General features: G+C 41.1%; 2 protein-coding genes across 2 annotated transcripts in view; both read right to left on the minus strand.

The window, feature by feature from the left end:
* The window catches only part of LOC134621405 (NACHT, LRR and PYD domains-containing protein 12-like), a 109,979-nt gene that overhangs the window by 41,982 nt on the left and 46,539 nt on the right, over nt 1-21,458 (minus strand). The gene's annotated exons all lie outside the window — the stretch shown is intronic.
* LOC134624315 (protein NLRC3-like) lies at nt 947-20,918 on the minus strand. Its single transcript, XM_063469291.1, is given in 8 exon segments — nt 947-1,476; nt 1,604-1,650; nt 12,451-12,624; nt 14,272-14,445; nt 14,835-16,632; nt 16,770-16,995; nt 17,835-17,913; nt 20,617-20,918. Coding segments are annotated over 8 exon segments (3,303 nt in total). The 5' UTR covers nt 20,892-20,918.

The raw sequence follows: 21,458 nt of genomic DNA on the forward strand, positions 1-21,458 counted from the left end.
AAATGGTAATGTAGCCTTTAATATTTATTAGATAAGCTATGTGCATTATGATCCCTCAGTACAATCCAATATTTTCAGCTGGCTGAAACATTTTTAAATAATGAGCTTCCAACAATGAATGAAACAGTAAGAGCATGCGGAGAGTGTTAAATATCAACACTTCATTTTTTGATTCCTCATAGGCACCCGATGGAAGACAAAACACTACTTTGTAGACCATTTCACACTTTATTCTCTTACACAATTACTTCTAGAAGGAAGATGCGTCCTACATGACACATTGCCGCGGATCTCAAAAGGGTGGTGTGCCCCTAACGGTTATATTACCAGCTCTCTCATTCTAGCCTAAACAACAGTGTATCAGTAACTTTCCACTAGCAGATGGTCCCCTGATATCTGCTTTTTCCCAGGCAAGCGTGGGCAAGAGTCTACAGCATACCCCCCAAGGACACATAGTCTAATGCCTTTATTTTCCAGGGCCGTGTCCACTTAATATGACACTATACAGTTATATGGCATTTTAGTTAATTCACAGCATAGAATTACGGCACATCAAATAATTCCATCCCAACAAGAGTTTGGAAAAATCCCATTAAGAAAGAGAAATAAAACATTTGGATTCATTTTAATGAGCTCAGACTTGTTGAAAATGCAGAGGAGCTGGTTGTGAACTGAGCTTCAGACAAACACACCATACTGATATTTACTGTGAAGCTTTGAGTGGAAAAAGACAGAAAAACAACATGTGAAGCCTGGAATAATGGGAGCTTCCATCTTTAAAGGACTGAAGAGGAAGAAGTTTACAAGAACAGTTTAAAACATCAACTGATTGAATCCATAAATCTGAAAACATCTTTCTGAGTGAAAGAGACAGACATGTACAGAGTGAACTATCTGTTCAACAGGCAGAGTGTTTCTCTAACAGGAGACACTCTTTACACTCAACTCAGCACAGACTAACTGAGGCACCAGGAAACCAGAGGTTAAATCCAGGATAAAGAGTTTCAGTGAATGTGGTTTTCAGGGTGTGCAGATGGATCAGAGTGTCAGAGGAGACTCTGTAGAAGGACAGAGTGCCAGCAGGACAGTCCACATACACCGCTACTCTGTTAGAGACAGAGGAGGAGGAGGAGATGGATATTCCTTTGTTGTTGTGCCTGACAGAATCAGGACCATCATTAGTGCAGTACAGACACCAGGACTGATCATTCCATCCAAAGATACACGCTTTACTGTTTCCTTTCCTTCTGACTCTTCTGTAAGTGACTGATATAAGAACCGTTCCTTTCCACTCGACCTCCCAGTAACAACGACCAGTCAGACCATTTGTACACAGCAGCTGAGTAAGTCGATCAAATCTTTCTGGATGATCAGGATATGACTGAACCTCCTCCACATGTGTCATCTTCCTGTTGTTGTCAGACAGTTTGAGGTTTGTGTGTACTGTGTTTGTGTCGATTGTGAGTTGACAGGAATCTGATGGAGAGAACAAACACAATCCAGCTGCAGTTATTGATCCATCATCTGTTCATTGATTGACAGTTTGAAGATGGCTGAATGTGTGCTGCTTTGTTTTCATGAATCACATTAAAAACACACTTACACTTCTTCAGACCTGGTCTCAACCATTGGACTCCAGCAGGCTCCACCCTGAAAGGAGGAGAGGGGTCAGACCAGAAAAGTCTCTTTCAGCATGCACATATGGACATTACATCGCTCTCTTACACGTACCGTTAGACATTGATAAAGGAACAGTCCAACATTTTCACAAATAAACTTCAATCATACATGGATCAAACTGCTGATGATTTGGACTGATCCTGGATCTTTTAGTCCTTTGAAGTACTTGCCAAACTCTTCCGTGGTCATCATAATCCTTTGTCTCACTTTACTGATTACCTTCAGAAAGTTACTCCTTCAGTCAGCAAGGAATAATCTACATTATGTATGAGCACCACTATTTAGATAAATGTGGGACTTACTGGAAACTTTTGCAGAGAGTTATCTTATAATATCAGTTTCTCAACATAATACTCCATACTTAATATTGAGTATACACCCACACACCCATGAAATTCACCCATCTAAATCATGGAATTCAGGTGTTCCAATAACATTCATTGCCACAGGTGTTTAAAGTAAAGCACCTAAGGGAAGCATGCATGTTAGAATAGGTTGCTCTCGTAATCGCAGTTGAAAAACGTAGTATCATTGTAAACGTGGTATTTTTATAGAATGTTCAAAAAGTCCAGGAAAAAAAAAGCTTAAAATAAAGATGGAAGCATTTGGGAATTTGTGTGAGGTTGTTTTTCACGATTGGGCTCAACCTCTTGGTATCGCCAAAATTAGCACTTTATGCTTCAGTATGCTAAGACATTTTGGACAATTTATGCTGCCAACATTGTAGGAAAGGTTAGGGGAAGCCTCCTTCCTTTTCAAACATGACTCTGCTCCAGTGCAAAAATTAAAACTCCAGTAGCCTGCCCTTGAATAGTTACCACCAGAGACCCATGCCTCCAGCGGGCTCAGGAGACATGGATGAGTGAGTCTGGTGTCGAAGAACTTGACTGGCTTACACAGAGTCCTGAAGTCAACCCAAGAATGATAAATGGTAAATGGACGGATTCTTCAATAGTGATTTTCTACCCTTCCAAAGCAGTCAAACTTTCCTCTTTAATTAATGGCTTTCTAACCAACACATATTCACTGGGGTTAGTATCTTGTCCAAGGATATTTGGCATACAACCTGGGGATCAGGGATCAAACCACCGACCTTCCAATCAGTCGCTGACCTGCTCTACCACCTGAGCTACAGCCACCCCCAAAAAAGGAAACACCTTTTGGATGAATTAGAGCGGAGACATTGAGCCAGGCATTTTCCTTCAGCATTAATGTTTGACCTAACAAATAAACAAGTGGAAGGATGCTGAGAAATTCTCATAAACACATTCGTAAACTTTTGGAAAGCCATCCCAGAAGAGTTGAAGTTATCATAGTGGCAAAGGTCTCATCACAGGTAATGATCAGACGGCCTATAGAGAGGAGGTGATGGCACTGTACGAGTGGTGCCTGGAAAATAACCTGACTCTCAACATCAGCAAAACTAGAGAAATGATAGTGGACTACCGGAAACGACCTTTCAGGGAACACCAGCCCATCCACATCAACGGTGTCAAGGTCGAAAGGGTCAGCAGCTTCAAGTTCCTTGGAGTCAACATCACTGAGGACTTCTCCTGGACCCTTCACACAGACACTGCTATCAGGAAAGCTCGCCAGCGGCTTTACTTCCTGAGGAGGCTGAGGAAGTTTGGCATGAACGCCAGCATCATCTCAAATTTCTACAGGTGTGCAATTGAGAGCTTGCTGACGAGCTGCATCACAGTTTGGTACGGAAGCTGCTCTGCCAGCAGCCGTAAATCACTACAGAGGGTGGTGAAGGCAGCAGAGCACATCACTGGCACGAGGCTTCCTGCCATTCAGAACATTTATCACCAGCGATGCCTCCGTAAAGCACACAGCATCATCAAGGACCACAGCCACCCAGCACATCAGCTGTTCTCCTTGTTACCATCTGGCAGACGTTACAGGAGTCTGTCTGCTCGGACTACAAGACTTAAAAACAGTTTTTACCACCAAGCCATACGACACCTCAACCACAACACTTAAACACACACAACACAGGACTCAGAAGCTACCCTGCAGCTTCACAAGTACTCTGATTAATCTGCACTGGTCACTTCACTTTATTGTTATTGTAATTTATATTTAAAAAGTGCAATACTGTAAATTTCTGCTGCTCATTCCTGTGCAATATCCCATCTGCCCTCCCGTCATATTTCTTTTCAAGATTTTCTTATTTAATCACTAGTGTACATATATTTATATTTATAGATACATATATATTTAGTCATCTTTTCTCTTTTACCATGTCTCTCTAATATTTTGCTCTTTACTATTTTTCTATTTTTATTTTATTTTATTATATTATATTTTATTATATTTTTTTTTTTCCCTACTGTATCATGCTGAGAGACCGCTGCTCGTCAAACACATTTCATTGCGATGTTGACCCTGTGCTAACTTGCATATGACAAATAAAACTGAAAACTGAAAGGTGGGCTATCATCATATTCAACTCATGGCTAAAATAATGGAATGTCACTCAAGTTCATATGTGTGTGAACATAAAGGAGTGAATACTTGTGTCAGTAAAGTGAGGGAGAGATACACCCCTTCTGTCTTTCTCCCTGTATTAGTGTTTTGGTGCCTTGTTTCCCCTCCTTGTGTTTTATTCCATGTTTCCCCAGCCCTTTATGTCTATGCTCTCCCTCGTGCCCCTCAGTGTTCTCTCTCTTCCCCTCCTGTCTGAGTCTCGGTGTATTTCCTGTTTTACTTTGAAGGTCTGTCTTATGTTAGTGTATTGTATTTTGCTTCTCTGGCTGTGTCCCAATTCAGGGTATGCACGCTTGAAGTACGCATTTCAAGTGCGAATACGTCACCGCCACGCGACGACGGCTGTCCCAATTCAAAGTGTACTTCAAATGCATACTCCAAATGCGCCGTCGATTTCCCCAAATATCAAGCGTGGTCCGGTGCACGCTTCGTGGCCCTATATATCCCACAATCCATAGCGCGGCGGTGGGTGTGGATAATTTTGCCGCAAAATACGGCAGAAGGGAGCGGCCGAAGAGTGAACTGTCAAAAGTGAGAACTGAATATTATGTCACTTATTTATGTGCGAACGTTTAATAACGAAGACCATTAAAACATTACTGTTGGCCACATGTCGGCAAAGTTATGTGATATGAGTGATGTTTGTGTGTGTGTGTGTATATATAAATAAATAAGTCAAAGTCAAAGTCAAAGTCAGTTTTATTTGTCAATTTCTTCAGATGTACTTGCCATACAAAGGAATTGAAATTACGTTTCACACTGTCCCATGCGTAGACATAGACAACAATAAAGTGCAGATGCACAACATTTAGGTAACATACAGGATATAATAAGACAGGACCTACACATAACATATAACATATAATAAAGTGTTCCACAGTGCGCCCTGGAAAGTAGTGTACTAGTTCACTTGACGTAGTCCCAGGTTGTGGTTGGTAAGTGTTTTTGTTTTAATGCAGCATAAGACTGTAGCAGCAGTAATAGTAATATAAATAATATAAATAGTGCTAAAGAAAATACTAAAAATACAAAAAATATAAGGCAGCAGGTGTGTGCAATTGTAATGCAGAGGTAGTCGTGTGTGTGTGTGTGTGGGGGGGGGGGGGTAGGGTCCAGTCTGTCTTCCTATACTCCTGCCAGTCTGGTGTTTCTGCTGGCTGGGAGCCGGGAGGGGAGAGAGTTCAGCAGTCTCACAGCCTGGTGGATGAAGCTGTTATATATATATATATATATATATATATATATATATATATATATATATATATATATATATATATATATATATATATATATATATATATATATATATATATAAAGTTGAGAGCTCTGCCCACCTAAGGTAAGTCTTCTGACTTATCCCACTTTATTTAACGGTAGCCACTAAAAGAGTAGTTACTGTCGCTGCCCTTTTTTTCCTCTTTTTTTTATAGCGCGCTGGAGCGGAGAACACGGACAGGAAGGCGAGGACGCCGCCGGGTTTCCCCCTTCTGCACCGCTTGCCTGGATTGTAAATTTTTAGTGGCTTTTATATTGTGTTTTATTGATTTCTATTGTGTTGTTCCCTGGCCAGGGTTGTTTTAATTCATTTTACACTTTTAACTGTTTAAATATAATAAATTATATTTTAGTCATACAGTTTTTAATTCGTTTGCATTCCCTTGGCTGCTCCACTGCTCTGTCCATTTTGAGATGTGTTTCCCTCCTTTAATAACACTGTGCAAAAATCACCTTCGCTTTGTTACAAATACATGTAATATTGGCTATATAATATTTACATTACCACAGTGAGATGATTTTATTCTCATGAACAACGTTAGCTAATTGTTATTTACTAACTAATCTTAAAATGACTGTTCAGTACAGAAATGAAGCCCAACTATCATGTTTCACAGTCCTGTGGTCTCAGCCTCAGATACTCAACTAATCAAGGTGATGTCATGACAAAAATGAATGACCAACAAAACATTTTTTCTCCTTCATTTCTGCTGTATGTAAAGTTTCTAGCGGTTAGTATCATGGTTGCTAGGCAACCTGAGCAGCACGACGGAGGCTAGACCGTCCCAATTCACAAGCCTCTCACTTCCGCACTTCTCGTACTTATAGTACGCACCGTCCGTAGTACGCGTAGTGTGCGTACTTCAAGCGTGCATACCCTGAATTGGGACACAGCCCTTGTCTCATCTTCCCCAATTAGTCCCAGCTGTGTTGCCACCTGTTCCTCGTTCCCTCATGTGCCTGCCTGTGTATTTATAGTGTGTGTCATCTCGTGCTTGTTTCTGGTTCGTCTGTCACGGTTCTGGGTCACCTTGACCCAGCTTCTTCAGTTCTTTATATTTTGGTATGTTTCTATAGTGTTGTTTATTGTTCTAGATTAAGTGCAGCGTCTTCTGCCTCCTTGTAAGTTGTTTCTGGTTTCCTGTTTTACTTTGGAGGTTCGTGTCTGGTGTCAGTGTATTCTGTTTGCTATTCCCCTGTCTCGTCAGCTGTGATTCCTCCCAGGTGTGTTCCCCTCCTGTGCCTCATCCCTTGATTACTGCCGTGTGTATATTAGCCCTGTGTTACCTTTGTTCTCTGTCGTATCGTTGATGTCTACTCACCTTCGGTCTGCACTCTGTTTTCCGTCCGTGTGTATCTGCCTATTAGCTTGTACTTCTCCCAGTTTAGTTTGGTCCACTGTTTACCGGCAACTTGCTAATAAAGCGTACTTTGAGCTCTACCTCGTCTCACCGAAACCTGCATTTTGGGTCCTCCTCTCCTTGCCTGCCGGTACGCAAACATGACATCGTCTGTCTTTTTTCCTGCATCATTTCCCTGCGTCTCCCTGCATCTTGGTTTCAGGTTTCTAGGTTTCAAGTCTGTCTTTGGTTAGTTTTTCCCAGTATAGGTTTTCCTTGGGTTCTGTCGTTAGGTTTAATAAAGCTCACTCGCATCAGAAGCTGCCTGCATCTTAGTTCCTTTGTTTAGCTTTCTGCTATCATCTCTTATGTTAACGGGTCGGTTTTGACCCGTTAATTAAATCAGCTATAAAATACACTAAAAACAAGTTATCATCCAATTTGTTTCTCCTCTCTTGGTTACCTTGTTAGGGTTCCTTATCCATGAAAATGTTGGTTTTAATACCTTTGGTGTGGGCCTCTGGGTCTTTCTTTGTCACAATACCCCTTGATTTAAATTAAAAAAAATAGTAAAATTAACCTCAAGTGAATCATATTAATAAATAAAAGGTTTTTGTGTTACCTGACTATTACTGAGGGGTATAGGACACATCTCTTAAATAAATCTGTTTCATAGATTTTTTCATTTTAAGATTAATAACCAAAATGACATCTATGGTGTTACGGGTCAATTTTGACCCATAGTTATTTACATCAAGAAAAGACAAAAAATGGGGTTTTTTCAGCAGTAGACCTTTAATATAAACTGAAAAAAAGTCCACTCCTCCTTTGTTTTGGTTATAGTCGTGGGTAATTGTGGGCTTTTTATCACTTCCTGATGATACAGCTGTGTCTTTGTGACGTTTCCTTTGTGAAGTTCCTGTCCGAGGTCATATCTAGTAAAAATAAATAAATAAAATAAAATATCACAACTGATATTGTGATCCTGCAGTCCAGTGCTCATATTGAGGACCACACATTTTCACTGGTTCTTCTCAGGGATGCCACTCTCAGCTTTGACTGTGAAAATCTGTACATTCCAGGCATAGTTGGTTTTTGCATCACAGACTGCCCAGATTTTTCTGCCGTATTTCCCTGGCTTACTGGTTCTGTATTGCCGGAAGGGGCATTTTCCTCGAAAAGTGGACAAGGCGTTCATCCACTGTTACCTCTGGTCCTGGGATGAACATCAGCAGAAGAAGCTGCACCCATCTCTCCCAGACATCCCTGATTGGAGCAAGCTTGTCAGATCTCGGTCTGGTCTCTCTGTTGTCAAACCTGAGGTCTCTTGAATCAAAATGATATCAAATGTGTGAAGTGACATCGTTGCCCAGAAAATATTTCTGCCTGTTGATGCGTCCCATAGACTATCAGTGGCCTCATTGCAGCATCTGTACACTCCAGCAAGAAGAAGAACACATCCAGGTATTCCTCATCCATATCTTTCCACATGTCGCCATGGACTTTTTTCCTTCAAAGGTTTATCATAGTAATGATGATTCTTTTTAGTGACAATGGCATAACATCTCAAAACATCTCCTGATGTCACTGACTTTGGTCAGAGCAAACCTTGCGATTCCAGGGGTCATTTTGATGACATTTGCAGCAGCTGCCCTGCCATGTACATCATGAGGTACTGAGCTCCAAAAGATCTTTCCATTTTTGGACTTGAATCTTTCAGCAGGAGTAGCTTCAGCACCAGCGACCTCCACCTCTGATCAGATGTGTCTGTGTCTTCTGGATGATAGTCCACATTGTCTTCCTCCTTAGAAACCTGCACATCTGAATCGCTGTGCTGCTCTGTCCTCTCCTTCATTTTCACCAACAATATGATCCAGAACTTGGCTCACTGTAAATCTTCTTCTCATTTTTGTATGCTGGAAATTGTAAATGTGCACTCTGGAAGTCAAATGGCCACTCAAATGAGTGAATTCACCTCACATGTCTTGACATGCCGTCTTTATTTTGTTTTGTTTTTGTGCAGGTATACTGGGAAAAACACGCAAAATAAGAATCCCCTGAAGCTCATATGATTAGGAGAGGAGCTTGGTGTCAGTGTTTTAGCTGATAGTTCACTTATGATTTCAGTTTTGGCTTTAATTATTGCTTTATACTCATAATATTATACCTGGGTCGAAGCCGACCCTAACAACACAAAGGTCATAATTTCAACTAGGGCATTTTATAATTTAGTGAAAAGATTTTTTTTTTGTTTTATTTTGTAGAAGTAGAGGTTCCTGACAAAGTCAAAAAGCCTTGATACAATAAACAAATGTATGTGTTTTTTTTTATGCATTTGAAATTTAAAATGGGTTGGTGCCGACCCTAACACAAGAGGAGGGTTAAATCCCACACGGTTTGCCCCGTGACAACATGTCCTTTTACACATTTGCCTGGATTTTTCTTTCTGGCTAAGAAAAACTGGTTGCTTTGGCTGTGCGTAGATTTTGGGGATCTGAATGACATCATTATAAAAGTAATATACCAACCTAAACTCATTAACTCTGCCATTAGTCTCTTCAGGGGGCCTTGGTTTTTACCAAATTGGCTCTGTGTAATACCTATCACCGTATGCAAATGCGGAAGGGACACGAGTGGAAAACGTGTCCCTTTAGGAAACCTTAAATATTTGGTTATGCCACTTGGATCAACTAATGCCCCATGCTCTTCCAAGCCCTAATGAAAGAGGTGCTCAGGAATTTTCTAAACATTTTAGTCTTTGTTCATCTTGATGATATCCTCTGTGTTGCAGCAGATGCTAGAGAATCAGCTTTATGTAAAAGAAAAGTGCCAAACAGTGCAAATTCCATGCTCCTTCAGTCTCATTCCTGGGCTATAACTTGGCAGGTGGATAGGCTAACATCACGAAAGCAACTCTAGCGATTCCTCAGGTTTGCTAACTTCTATCAACGGTTCATCAGGAACTTAGAAGAGGTGAGATGAGTGAGGGGGGCAGCAACTAGGCTGGTGAATGTCTGGCCCCATGAGCCTGACATTGCATTTAGTGAGTTAAAACAATTATTCTCCTCCACTCTCATTTTAATTCACCCAGACATTAACAAGCAGTTCAAGACATGGGTGTAATGGAAGTTCTGAGGATCTGTGCTCCAGTCTGAAGCTCTAGTCTGAAGACTAGAGCACAGAGAACTTGGAAACACTGGGAGAATGATGGAGACACACACAGCACATGGGAGTGGTACAAATGAAACATACAAATAAATATCCAAACAATTCAAACATAATGAGAGCAGGAAATTAAAACTAGATGCACTGACAAGGGACATGGGACTATCAAATTAAAACAAGAAACATGAGATAAACACAAAGACGCAGACTACACACTGAGACAGAGACATGACTGACTTGGAGATATAGAAGGGAAATGGGGAAAAAATAACAAAACAAGGAACACTGGGAAGGCAAAGTAACAAAACCCCAAACTCTAGGAACTAAGACTAAACACAACCATCCCACATAGCAAAATTGATCTGGCCCACACAATGTGCTTACACATGGCCCACATACTGCAGAGAATGACAGCCCTTTGGTGGCCCTCATCAGATTTGCCAGAGGTGGCCCAGACATGGGCCAGCACAAGGCCATTTACAAACACAGTGGTGGTCCTGTGCTGGCCCAGAACAGTTTCAGCTCAGCTCTACCTCCTGAGTATACATTCACCCAGAGGTAAACATGAGTAAACCCTAACTTGGGGGCGATCGTGGCTCAAGAGTTGGGAGTTCGCCTTGTAATCGGAAGGTTGCTGGTTCGAGCCTCGACTCGGACAGTCTCGGTCGTTGTGTCCTTGGGCAAGACATTTCACCCGTTGCCTACTGGTGGTGGTCAGAGGGCCCGGTGGCGCCAGTGTCCGGCAGCCTCGCCTCTGTCAGTGCACCCCAGGGTGGCTGTGGCTACAACGTAGCTTGCCATCACCAGTGTGTGGTGAAGCAACCATAACTAGATTTATGTATAAAGTGTACACTCACAATTCAGTCAAACCTGCATTTGAAACTTTGGCTACCATAGCAGTATAGTATTGCAACATGTCATTTGGGTCTTCTAACTAAAATATGAAAATAGGAACATAAATAGTGTCGTCATTGTCAGACCTGGCCCACATCTGGTTGACATACACCCTGCCATGACACAAGTCAGTCAGAAGTGCCAGCTTAATGCCAGATCTGGCCCAGGCTCATAGATAATGGGTTTATGTGACCCATTTATGTGACCCATGAGCCTGGGCCACATAAATCAAACCACAATCGAGCCAGATATGGCATGTCATCACATATAAAGTGCCATCTATGCCAGGCCTGGCCCATATCTGGATGATGTTCGTCTTACCATGCCAGAAGTCAGCCAGCAGTTCTGGCTTGACACCAGAGCCGTGCCAGAACTGCATGCTATGTGGGATGAATCATAATAAATCAAAACACAAATACTGAGTCACCAGACCCAGTACCGTGAAGATTAGTCTCTTTTCTGTCTAAACTCTAATTAATGCATCTTAGCACCCGGTATTTAAAGAATCTAATCTAATATGAATCAGGGTCAAAACTGTCACTAAATAATGAGATTGTCATGGAACGCACATATTGTAGTTGTTTAAGAAACGTTACTACCACCAAAACCTAATCTGAAAGAAGGAGATATTGTTCTGCTCAAGGATGATCAAACCAAGAGGAATCAGTGGCCTATGGGAATTATTGTCGAGGTTGTTCCCAGCAGAGATGGACTTGTCAGGAAAGTCGAAGCTAAGGTGATACAGAAACAGACAGCGAAGGTCTTCTCTAGACCGGTTTCTCAAGTAATCTTGTTGTTTTCACCACAGGACAATGACTCATCAGCAAGCTAGGGGATTGAGACTGTGGCATAAAGTGGTATATCTTTAATATGCCAGGCAGGGAGTGTCATGGAACGGACATATTATAGTTGTTTAAGAAGGGTTACTACCACCTAGTGGTAACTAAGTAGAATGTCTTTTTGTAGAGGAAGTGGTCTACAGGAAGTAGTGTGCTCTTTAGCTGCTGCAGTAAAAACATTTGTAATCTGATGGCAATCTCTGCAATCCTGGTGTTAAAGTCCACACTATTGGCTTCATCCGTAAGTTCCTATACATTTAATGTGTATTAGTAAGTTTTGACACTATTTTGAGTTAAATCATATGGAGGCAAGTAGATGCTTGTATTTTTTCAGCAGATGCTTCATTTGTTCTCGTGTATCTTTCATTAGAGCAATGTTCTCCCAGTGTAATGGAACATGTCTTCATTGTGTAGTTTGTATTCCTTTTCTTTGTACAGTTTTACAAAAGAGAGAGAGAGAATTTATTTTCATCATTAAATCCTGCCAAACACAACAAGCGGCCTGTTTCTTGATGAAGTGCTGGGAATAAAGAATGTTAAGCAAGCTGTATAGCTGAAATTACGTTGCCTGCAACAAACTTTAGTGAGGACAGCACAGAGCTATAGCCAGTTAAAATTATTGTTGCCAGGCAAGTTCTTGGTGTCCCAATTTGTAAGTATCTCTCAATTTTCTTGACAAAGTGGACTGTTTCTTTTGTGAGCACAGGAAAAATGGAAAGAAATGTTCCCAGCTCCCCCTCTTCTATTAGACATTCTCTTCATACCTGAGAGTGTCTAGTTTCCAGGATGGATCCATCAATCCTGCCGACAGCAGTTTTATTCCTGAGTCTCCAGGTTGATTGTAGCTCAGATCCAGCTCTTTCAGATGAGAGGGATTCGAACTCAGAGCTAAAGCCAGAGAGGTACAGCCTTCCTCTGTGATCAGACAGCCTGACAGACTGAAAATACACCAAACAACAATTCATCAATAAACAACTCTCTTATGTACTTCATTTTTTTTTCATTTTCTTCAGTTTTCTTTTGCTTTATTTATAATGAGACAACTATAATATTTGTCTCATTTGTATTTTTTATTTTTTTTAATAATCCACATCTACTTTTGAAAACTCTAGGAACTATATGTAGTTCGTGGATAACTGTACATTTCTGTATCAAATTGATATCAAGGAAACAAAGGGCTTGTTTTTTCTAAATTCATACCAATAACAATACAGATGCCTTTAACTAATAAGTGCAGTTCATAGATCAATTTGGCCTAATATTAGGAACACCTGCACATATATTTGGTTGTTTCCAAATGGATGTCATGCATTTGGAAGACGTGGTCATTAACTGCTCCATTCCATGACTGGGATCTGTAGCCAGCTGTTGATAATCTGTCTGGGGGGTGGGCTCAGGCCTATGCAGAACAGGAGTGGCTGCCATGCCATATTGTTCACGTGCTGGTAGCAACACACCCTGAATGTTTCATGTGAAAACAGCTGATTTATTCTACTGGCTTCTTACTCTCTGATATGCTTGTTTAGGCAGTTAGCTAATCATCAGGTATGGCCTTATTGCTTTGTATTTAAGGCGTGTCTTTGCTGCAGTTCTGATAGTTGACTAACTTTCCTTTATGGTTCATCTTGGCCTCTATACCCCTTCATGGAGGGTAATGCTCCTTGTGGATGTTTGTCTTGTAGCCAAACATTTCAAGGATCACTGTTGATATGGTGTAGATCTGTTGATTGGTTTTTAGTGTTGGCTGTAGTAGAGATTGTCCATTATGATGCACTCGCATTGTCTAGTAGAGTTTCTACTCCAGTCAAGGTTTTCAGCCAATGATTTCTCCAGATTGTCTGTGCACGGAGTAAACAGACTAAACTAATTTAATACTGGATGCTTGTTATCTTTGGGTCTGAGTTGGCACTGTATTAACAACAGACTTGGAAATGTTTTCACTAGAATTAAAAAAAAAAAAAATCTTCCCAACTTCAGTTGTTTCATAATTTGTAGACACAGTCTTGTTGATTTTTGTATCTGGACATAGCATTTTCAGTCGATGTCACTCATCCAAGTTTTTTTTAGTCTCCCTAACTTTATAAGTAGTACATTTGCTGAATTACTGTTTGACAAGTTAACTCTTTTGGCTGGATCACCAATCAAGACTCTACTTGTGTTTTAGAGCCCAAAATACCAGGTGACCTCAGGAAAAATCACTGACAAATGTGTCTCAGCATCTCTGTGGATGTATGTACAATATACTTTTTTTGGCAATCTAGTTAAATGCCAAATGTAGCTTTCTCCTATTTTCTACAGTCCTATCTCAGCCCTGACTTTAAGGTTCATAACAATAAAAGGAAACTAAAATGCTTTGAACACAAATGACCCTAAATCTCTGAATGATCATTGCCTAAGTAATTTATACAAACAAATCTAAAACAGAATTTGCATATCAATTATTTTTAGATAGCAAGTAAGAATCTGATCATGCATGTAAAATGTCAAAATGTATTTTACATTTTTCTAAAGTTTAGCTGTACATGCAATAATAATTATCCAGAAATTCTGATTTTTTTTTAATTAAAGTGGAAAAGTTTGCTTACCTGAGAGTTTCCAGTGTACAACACAGACTCTGCAGTCCTGTAGAGAGCATCTTCACTCCTGAGTCATGCAAGTTGTTGTTACTCAGATCCAGCTCTCTCAGATTAGAGGACTGTGAGCTGAGAACAGACGACAGAGCTTCACAGCTTCTCTCTGAGAGGTTACAGCCACCAAGTCTGAAACACAATAACATTTGTGACAAAAAACCCCACTATGCTTTACCTAAAACCTATTGTCATCATCTGAGACTGAAGATGTCACTTGAATGACAAAACGTCCCTCCCAGTGAGAATATTACATCCATATGAACAGAATCAACTTTACTTTAAGATTAATTCAGTAGTTGAGTGTGAATACTTGTCTGTTTCTCTTTGTTAATCCTGCATTAGATTGGTGAAAAGCCCAGGGTATACCCTGACTCCCACCCTCAAGGGTGATTGGATAGGCTCCACCACTTCCACCCACTCTACACCTTGTGACCCGATAAGTAGAAGAAAATGGATGGATGCATGGTATTCCGTTAAGTATTTTGATAATAAAGGGCACAAAGCACAAATTTACTTACAGTGCTGTATTTGAGTTTTTGACCACTGGCAGCAGCCTCAGAAAAGCCTCCTCTGAAGCTGAGTAATTCTTCTGGTCAAACACTTCCAGATCTTTTTCTGATGACAGTAAGATGAAGGCAAGAGCTGACCACTGAGCAGGAGACAGTTCTTCTGTGGAGAGACTTCCTGAACTTGTGTACTGTTGGATCTCCTCCACTAGAGAACAATCATTCAGTTCATTCAGACAGTGGAACAGATTGATGCTTTTCTCTGCAGACAGATTCTCACTGAGCTTCTTCTTGATGTACTGAACTGTTTCCTGATTGGTTAGTGAGCTACTTCTTGTATGTGTCAGCAGGCCTCGTAGGAGAGTCTGATTGGTCTGCAGTGAAAGACCCAGGAGGAAGCGGAGGAACAAGTCCAGGTGTCCATTTCGACTCTCTAAGGTTTTGTTCACAGCACTCTGGTAGAAAAATGTAGGATCTATTGTTTTAGATTTCTGGGAATTTTTTTCTTCTTCCACCAGATTGAGTCCAGAGTTGATGAAGGTCAGGTGGACATGAAGAGCAGCCAGAAACTCCTGAACACTCAGATGGATGAAGCAGAACACCTTGTCCTGGTACAGTCCTCTCTCCTCTTTAAAGATCTGTGTGAACACTCCTGAGTACACTGAGGCTGCTCTGATATCGATGCCACACTCTGTCAGGTCTGATTCATAGAAGATCAGGTTTCCTTTCTGCAGCTGATCAAAAGCCAGTTTTCCCAGAGACTCAATCATCTTCCTGCTCTCTGGACTCCAGTGTGGATCTGTCTCAGCTCCTCCATCATACTTGACCTTCTTCACTTTGGCCTGAACCACCAGGAAGTGGATGTACATCTCAGTCAGGGTCTTGGGCAGTGGTGCTCCCTCTCTGGTTTTCAGAACATCCTCCAGAACTGTAGCAGTGATCCAGCAGAAGACTGGGATGTGGCACATGATGTGGAGGCTTCGTGATGTCTTGATGTGGGAGAGGATTCTGTGGGCTTGCTTTTTATCCCTAAATCTCTTCCTGAAGTACTCCTCCTTCTGTGGGTCAGTGAATCCTCTGACCTCTGTCACCATGTCAAAACATCCAGGAGGGATCTGATTGGCTGCTGCAGGTCGTGTGGTTATCCAGAGGCGAGCAGAGGGAAGCAGGTTCCCTCTGATGAGATTTATCAGCAGCTCATCCACTGAGGTGGACTTTCTAGGGTCAGTTAGGATTGCAGTTTTGTGGAAGTCCAGAGGAAGTCGACACTCATCCAGACCATCAAAGATGAACACAACCTGGAAGTCTTCAAAGCTGCAGATTCCTGCTTCTTTGGTTTCAGTAAAGAAGTGATGAACAAGTTCCACCAAGCTGAACTTTTCCTCTTTCAGCACATTCAGCTCTCTGAAAGTGAATGGAAATATGAACTGGATGTCCTGGTTGGCTTTGTCTTCAGCCCAGTCAAGGGAGTATTTCTGTGTTAAGACTGTTTTCCCAATGCCAGCCACTCCCTTTGTCAGCACTGTTCTGTTTGGTTCCTCTTTTTCATGTGAGCCTTTGAAGATGTCTTCATGTCTGATTGTAGACTCCAAATTGTCTAGCTTCTTAGATGCTGTTTCAATCTGTCTGACCTCATGTTCATTATTGACCTCTGCAGTCTCTCCCTCTGTGATGTAGAGCTCTGTGTAGATCTGATTCAGAAGGGTTGGGTTTCCTGCTTTAGCAATCCCCTCAAACACATGCTGGAACTTCTCCTTCAAAGTAGATTTAAGTGTATGCTTAGTCCACTCAGCGTTCCTAATTAAGGTTCCTAAATGAGTCAATAGACAAAAATATCAATAGGAGTTGTTATATGCACTTATTTTGAATATATATGTGTATTTATTGAATCAATACTACAACCCCCTGTTTATCTAGCAGCTTAAATCATTTGAGAAATCCTCTTACTGCTCTGCACTTCATCAGCCAACTCCTCCTGCTTCATTCTCCTCAGGAAGTTCAGAATGATCTTTATTAATGATTCTCTACTGTCCTTGTGGCATTCTTCCTCACCCTTGAATGCCTGGTTTTTCTCCCTCTGACTCTGTGAGCATTCTGCGTAATCTGGATTCAGAACCTTCTGTATCTTTTTAAGTTCTTCTTTTACAAAAGTGATCATATTGTCTTCCAAGACCTGCAATGGAATACTTCATGAATGAGGGTGGAGAGGTGTGCCTTAGATACTGAGAAACAACAGAGCAAAATGCAAGTGACAAGAAGGAGAACAGAGACACGCAGTATTTTTGTATAAATGAGAGTGGAGAGAGAAGCTTAGAAAAGAGAAGCATCATCAGAAGTTTCCCAGCTTAAGCTCACCACTGACCCTAACTACATGGACAAATGAAAGTTGGAAGCCTTAAAAGACAGGCGTCTTTCTATTGAAACCAAACTGGTATCTGATTTTAAAGGAGGGAATCTTCAGAATTATTCATCTCATTCTACTGTTAGAAACTTTAGGAACCAAAAGTAAACCTGCAGTTTGCGAGTGAAGTAATTGGTTGACATAATAAGGAAATATGAGCTCTTAAATGAAAGATATGATATTCAGCTAATGTCAAGGTTATGTGATATCTCACCTCTGCCACATGTTAATTACACCCCGATGCAACCACTGGGTTGAACATTTTTACAACCACTGTTTTACAACCAATTGTTCACAGTAAAGGCTTAATTCATAGAAATCAATTCAATTATGTATAATATCAAGAGTCCTAATGAAATCCAAACCTTGACTTCTTTTAAAAACTTGATGAAGACATTTCATGAAAGACCAAGGAATATTTTCTTCTATAATTCTTAGCTAGAAAGAAGCTAATTGTTAGCTAATAGTTTACTGGGCCCTACCAACAGAGCCAGCATTTGACATGTATTTGCATGATATATAAGTATGTAACGCAGTTTAGAGGAGGCAGAGGTCTGTCAAATACCTCTGCCTCCTCTTCCAACAAAAATAGTTGTTGTACATGTACAGACCATAAATATGGAGTCCAGCTGTGTTTGACGCTGCTGGGCAGCCTGACCACTGGGAAGCTCTGAGCTCTCCTGGTCCACTCTGTGGAGGTATCATGAAGATCAAGAATAATAATAAACATAACCAATTAGTCAAGATGCTGGTCCTTGACAATAAAAAAATAATAATAATAGTAACAAAAAAGCAATCATTTCTAAAGTGTGTCTATGCTAATGCTAGGGCAGTTCTCACAAGATATCAGAATCTATATCGTTGGAGCAAAGACCTGCTGAGTTTTAAATAGAGAGCCATTAGTACAAACGTCCAGATTATCCATCCATCCATTTTCTTCTGCTTAGGGGTCATGTGGGACTGTAGCCTTTTCCAGCTACCATAGAGGCAGGCTGTACCCTCGACAGGTCGCCTATTTGTTACTGGGCTAACACTGAAATACAGACAACCATTCACATTCACACCTATGGGCAATTGAGATTGACCAACTTACCTAACACCACTAACTGCAAGTCTTTGGACTGCTGGAGTACCCGGAGAGAACCCACCCAAACATTTGGAGAACATCCAAACTCCACATAGAAAGACCCCGGCTAGGTGGTGGAATAAAACTCAGGACCAACATCCAGAGTAATACAAAAGTAATCCAAACTATAAAAGTTTCATCTTTGTAGAATTTCTTATAATTATGTGGTGACAGTGTGAACATACCCCCCATTTTTCAAATTTCAGCCGTTTTAACATTGTTCTTTATGTGAGGCTTGAATGAAGGAGGCTTTGCTTTGATGCCATTTGTGAGAGGACTGTAAATCCCATCTCAATGAGAATGAATCTGGATGATAGAGGACTACAACAACTACATTTTAATGTATAAATTTTCAATGTAGACCAGGGGTTGTCGAACTCCAGGCCTCGAGGGCCGGTGTCCTGCAGGTTTTAAAAATCATCTTGGGTCAACAAAACAAGGCAATTTTTTTAAGCTTATTATCCACAGTCACTATTTAGAGAAAGTGCCATGACCTAAGAGTTGTGGGAAAATTCCAAGAAAAATCTTTTTTTCTTCACTAAAGAAACACCTCCTCCCACATCCATTCTTTAAACTCTAACTGCTGTGTTCGTGGAAACACTTCAACACACGCTGCTTCATGTATGAAAATAGAAATGTGTGTGAAAAAGAGCAGAGTTGACATTAAACATGGTGGAGGATTTATTCATAAACAGTGAGTCACAACACCATTTAGACACACATTACCTCTCTGCAGGAGGACAGAGGCCTGATTTAAATGTTTTAATAATATCCTGTGATTGGTCACTCTTGAAGGACACACAGCTGGTGCCAGGTTCATGGGGATCAGATATCAGATTGATCCTGATAGGAAAAAAAAAGAGAAAAAAATACTTTAGGTTTATTTTCTTGATTGAAAAATCCAAATAGTTTAATAAAATCTATAAATAAATGAAAAAAAAAATCCCAAACAAACCAAATTATCCAGCCATTCTCTTCCTGACTTTAGTTTTCCACTTTGGTCATATTCTTCTGCAACACTTGAATATTACTAATAGTCTGCATTAAACTGGCGTGAAACACTGCATACACAAAGGCCAATTTATACAGTGGAGCCCTAACACTGTCTGTAAAGCTGGATTTAAGAAATAAGCGTTTCCCCTACAGACATGCTGATAGATATCAGGACTAGTAGTTTGGTGAAAAACTGAGTTAGCTTTGTGCGTTTATGTTGTAAACTGCTTGGATGTGCTTTGTAAAAAGATGTTTTGTTGCATAAAATTTGGGATGATCACATGTTACGGACATCTGCTCTGCTATCTATCTGCATCACATCTTGAGGAACCAGAACTTACTGATGGGAAGTGGGCTACTGGAAAAACAAAGGATGACATTACGGAATACTGGAATGCACATATAATCCCAGCAAATGGCTCCACCACTCAGGGTAGAGACAGAACGATACTGGATGAGCATATCAAAGAAGGACACAACCCATAACAAAAAAGATCAGCTGCTAGTGGATATAAGAGCAAAACACAGCAACTTTCCTGAACAAGATCCATTAACCATCAAAGTGGCAGAAATCCGTGAAAAAGTCTCCAGTATGAAGAGTTGGACAGGACCAGGTCCTGACATGATTCACACCTGACTGAAGCTGACTAAACTCCACGAGCATCTGGCAGCACAAACAAACCTGATGCTAATTGACGAGAGCCACCCAGAGTGGCTAAATGAAGGCTGGACAGTTGCGATCGCCAAGGATACCCAGAAGGGACCACTAACAACTATTGACCAGTGACCTGCCTCAGCACACCATGGAAGCTTCGGTGCAGCTTGTTGGGCTTGAGCCAAGTGTCACAGCGGCTAAGATGAAACGAAACATGGCTCAATACATGAGCAAGACAAAGAAATTCCAATTCAATTTCAATTTTAGTTATACAGCCCCAAATCACAACAACAGTCTCCTCAAGGCACTTTATATTGTAAGGTAGACCTTACAATAATACACACAGAACGTAATTGGCAGAAATACCTGAGCGGCAAAACACCAGCAAATGGGAATTTACGAAAGAGATGGTCTGTCCCCACTGCGATTTTGCATATGTCTGAACCCCATCAGCCAGATTCAAGACAAGCAATGAGTAAAACTGTAAGAGCACCTACGTCCTGTTGCTCTTTAACAGACCGTTTAAATTGGATAGAGGGAATGATGTGTTTGCACTGCCGTTTTCTATCCAGCAACATCAAGCAGTTATATAAAAGAGTTCATGTTACTAACAGCTCACCTCTCTGCAGGAGACACAGGCTGGACTTTAAATTCAATGAAGCGCTCTTTAGACGCGTCACTCTGTAAGGACACAGATCTGGGTGGAGGTCCAGGTGGGTTCCTGTGAATAATGATGGAGCAGTGATGTGAGTGCTGAACTGTGACATGGAGAAGAGTCATGGACAGTTAGAGATGGTCATCTCACCTCTGAGCTTTGGTCAGGCTCTCATGTTCCCCACACAGAGTGCTTTTAGAGGGAGGGACTCCCTCCTCTCTGTCCTCACACTGATCCATGCTGCTCAATTCACATCAGCTCACACACACTTTCTACCTTCTCCTGCGGAGAAAATACAAATAATTGATCCATACATTCTCTCGCTTATCCTTTTAAGGGTTATGGGGGGCTAGAGCCTATTCGTAGGGCAAGTGGTAGGGTACACCCTGGACAGGTTGCCAACTTGCTATAATGGAGGTTTAGCTGACGATGGAGACAATGAGGAGCATTTAGTCCAGTATCGTTCGTGCAACAGAATAAAGACAAAGGACAAACTCCTCAACATTTATGTATACACACACTGTGGCCTAACTGCCCACATCTGGAAATACTTAAAACGGATTTCTAGTTGGGCTTCTTGCCTTGGCACTGTTACAGAAACATTTCAAGTCACCAACTGCAGTCCTGTCACATATGCATCTTACCATTTGTGAAGCTCTCAAACATATCCCATGGCTGGCAGTTCATTCTGAGTTCATCAAAATGTCCTTGTGTCATTTGTGAGACAGACAACGCTTCATACACACACACACCTCTGACCAGAGGTGGAAAAACTACACACCACCTTTCAGTAGAAATACACACAC

Source organism: Pelmatolapia mariae, linkage group LG3_W (genome assembly GCF_036321145.2).
Source record: "Pelmatolapia mariae isolate MD_Pm_ZW linkage group LG3_W, Pm_UMD_F_2, whole genome shotgun sequence".
Classification (NCBI taxonomy): Eukaryota; Metazoa; Chordata; class Actinopteri; order Cichliformes; family Cichlidae; genus Pelmatolapia; species Pelmatolapia mariae.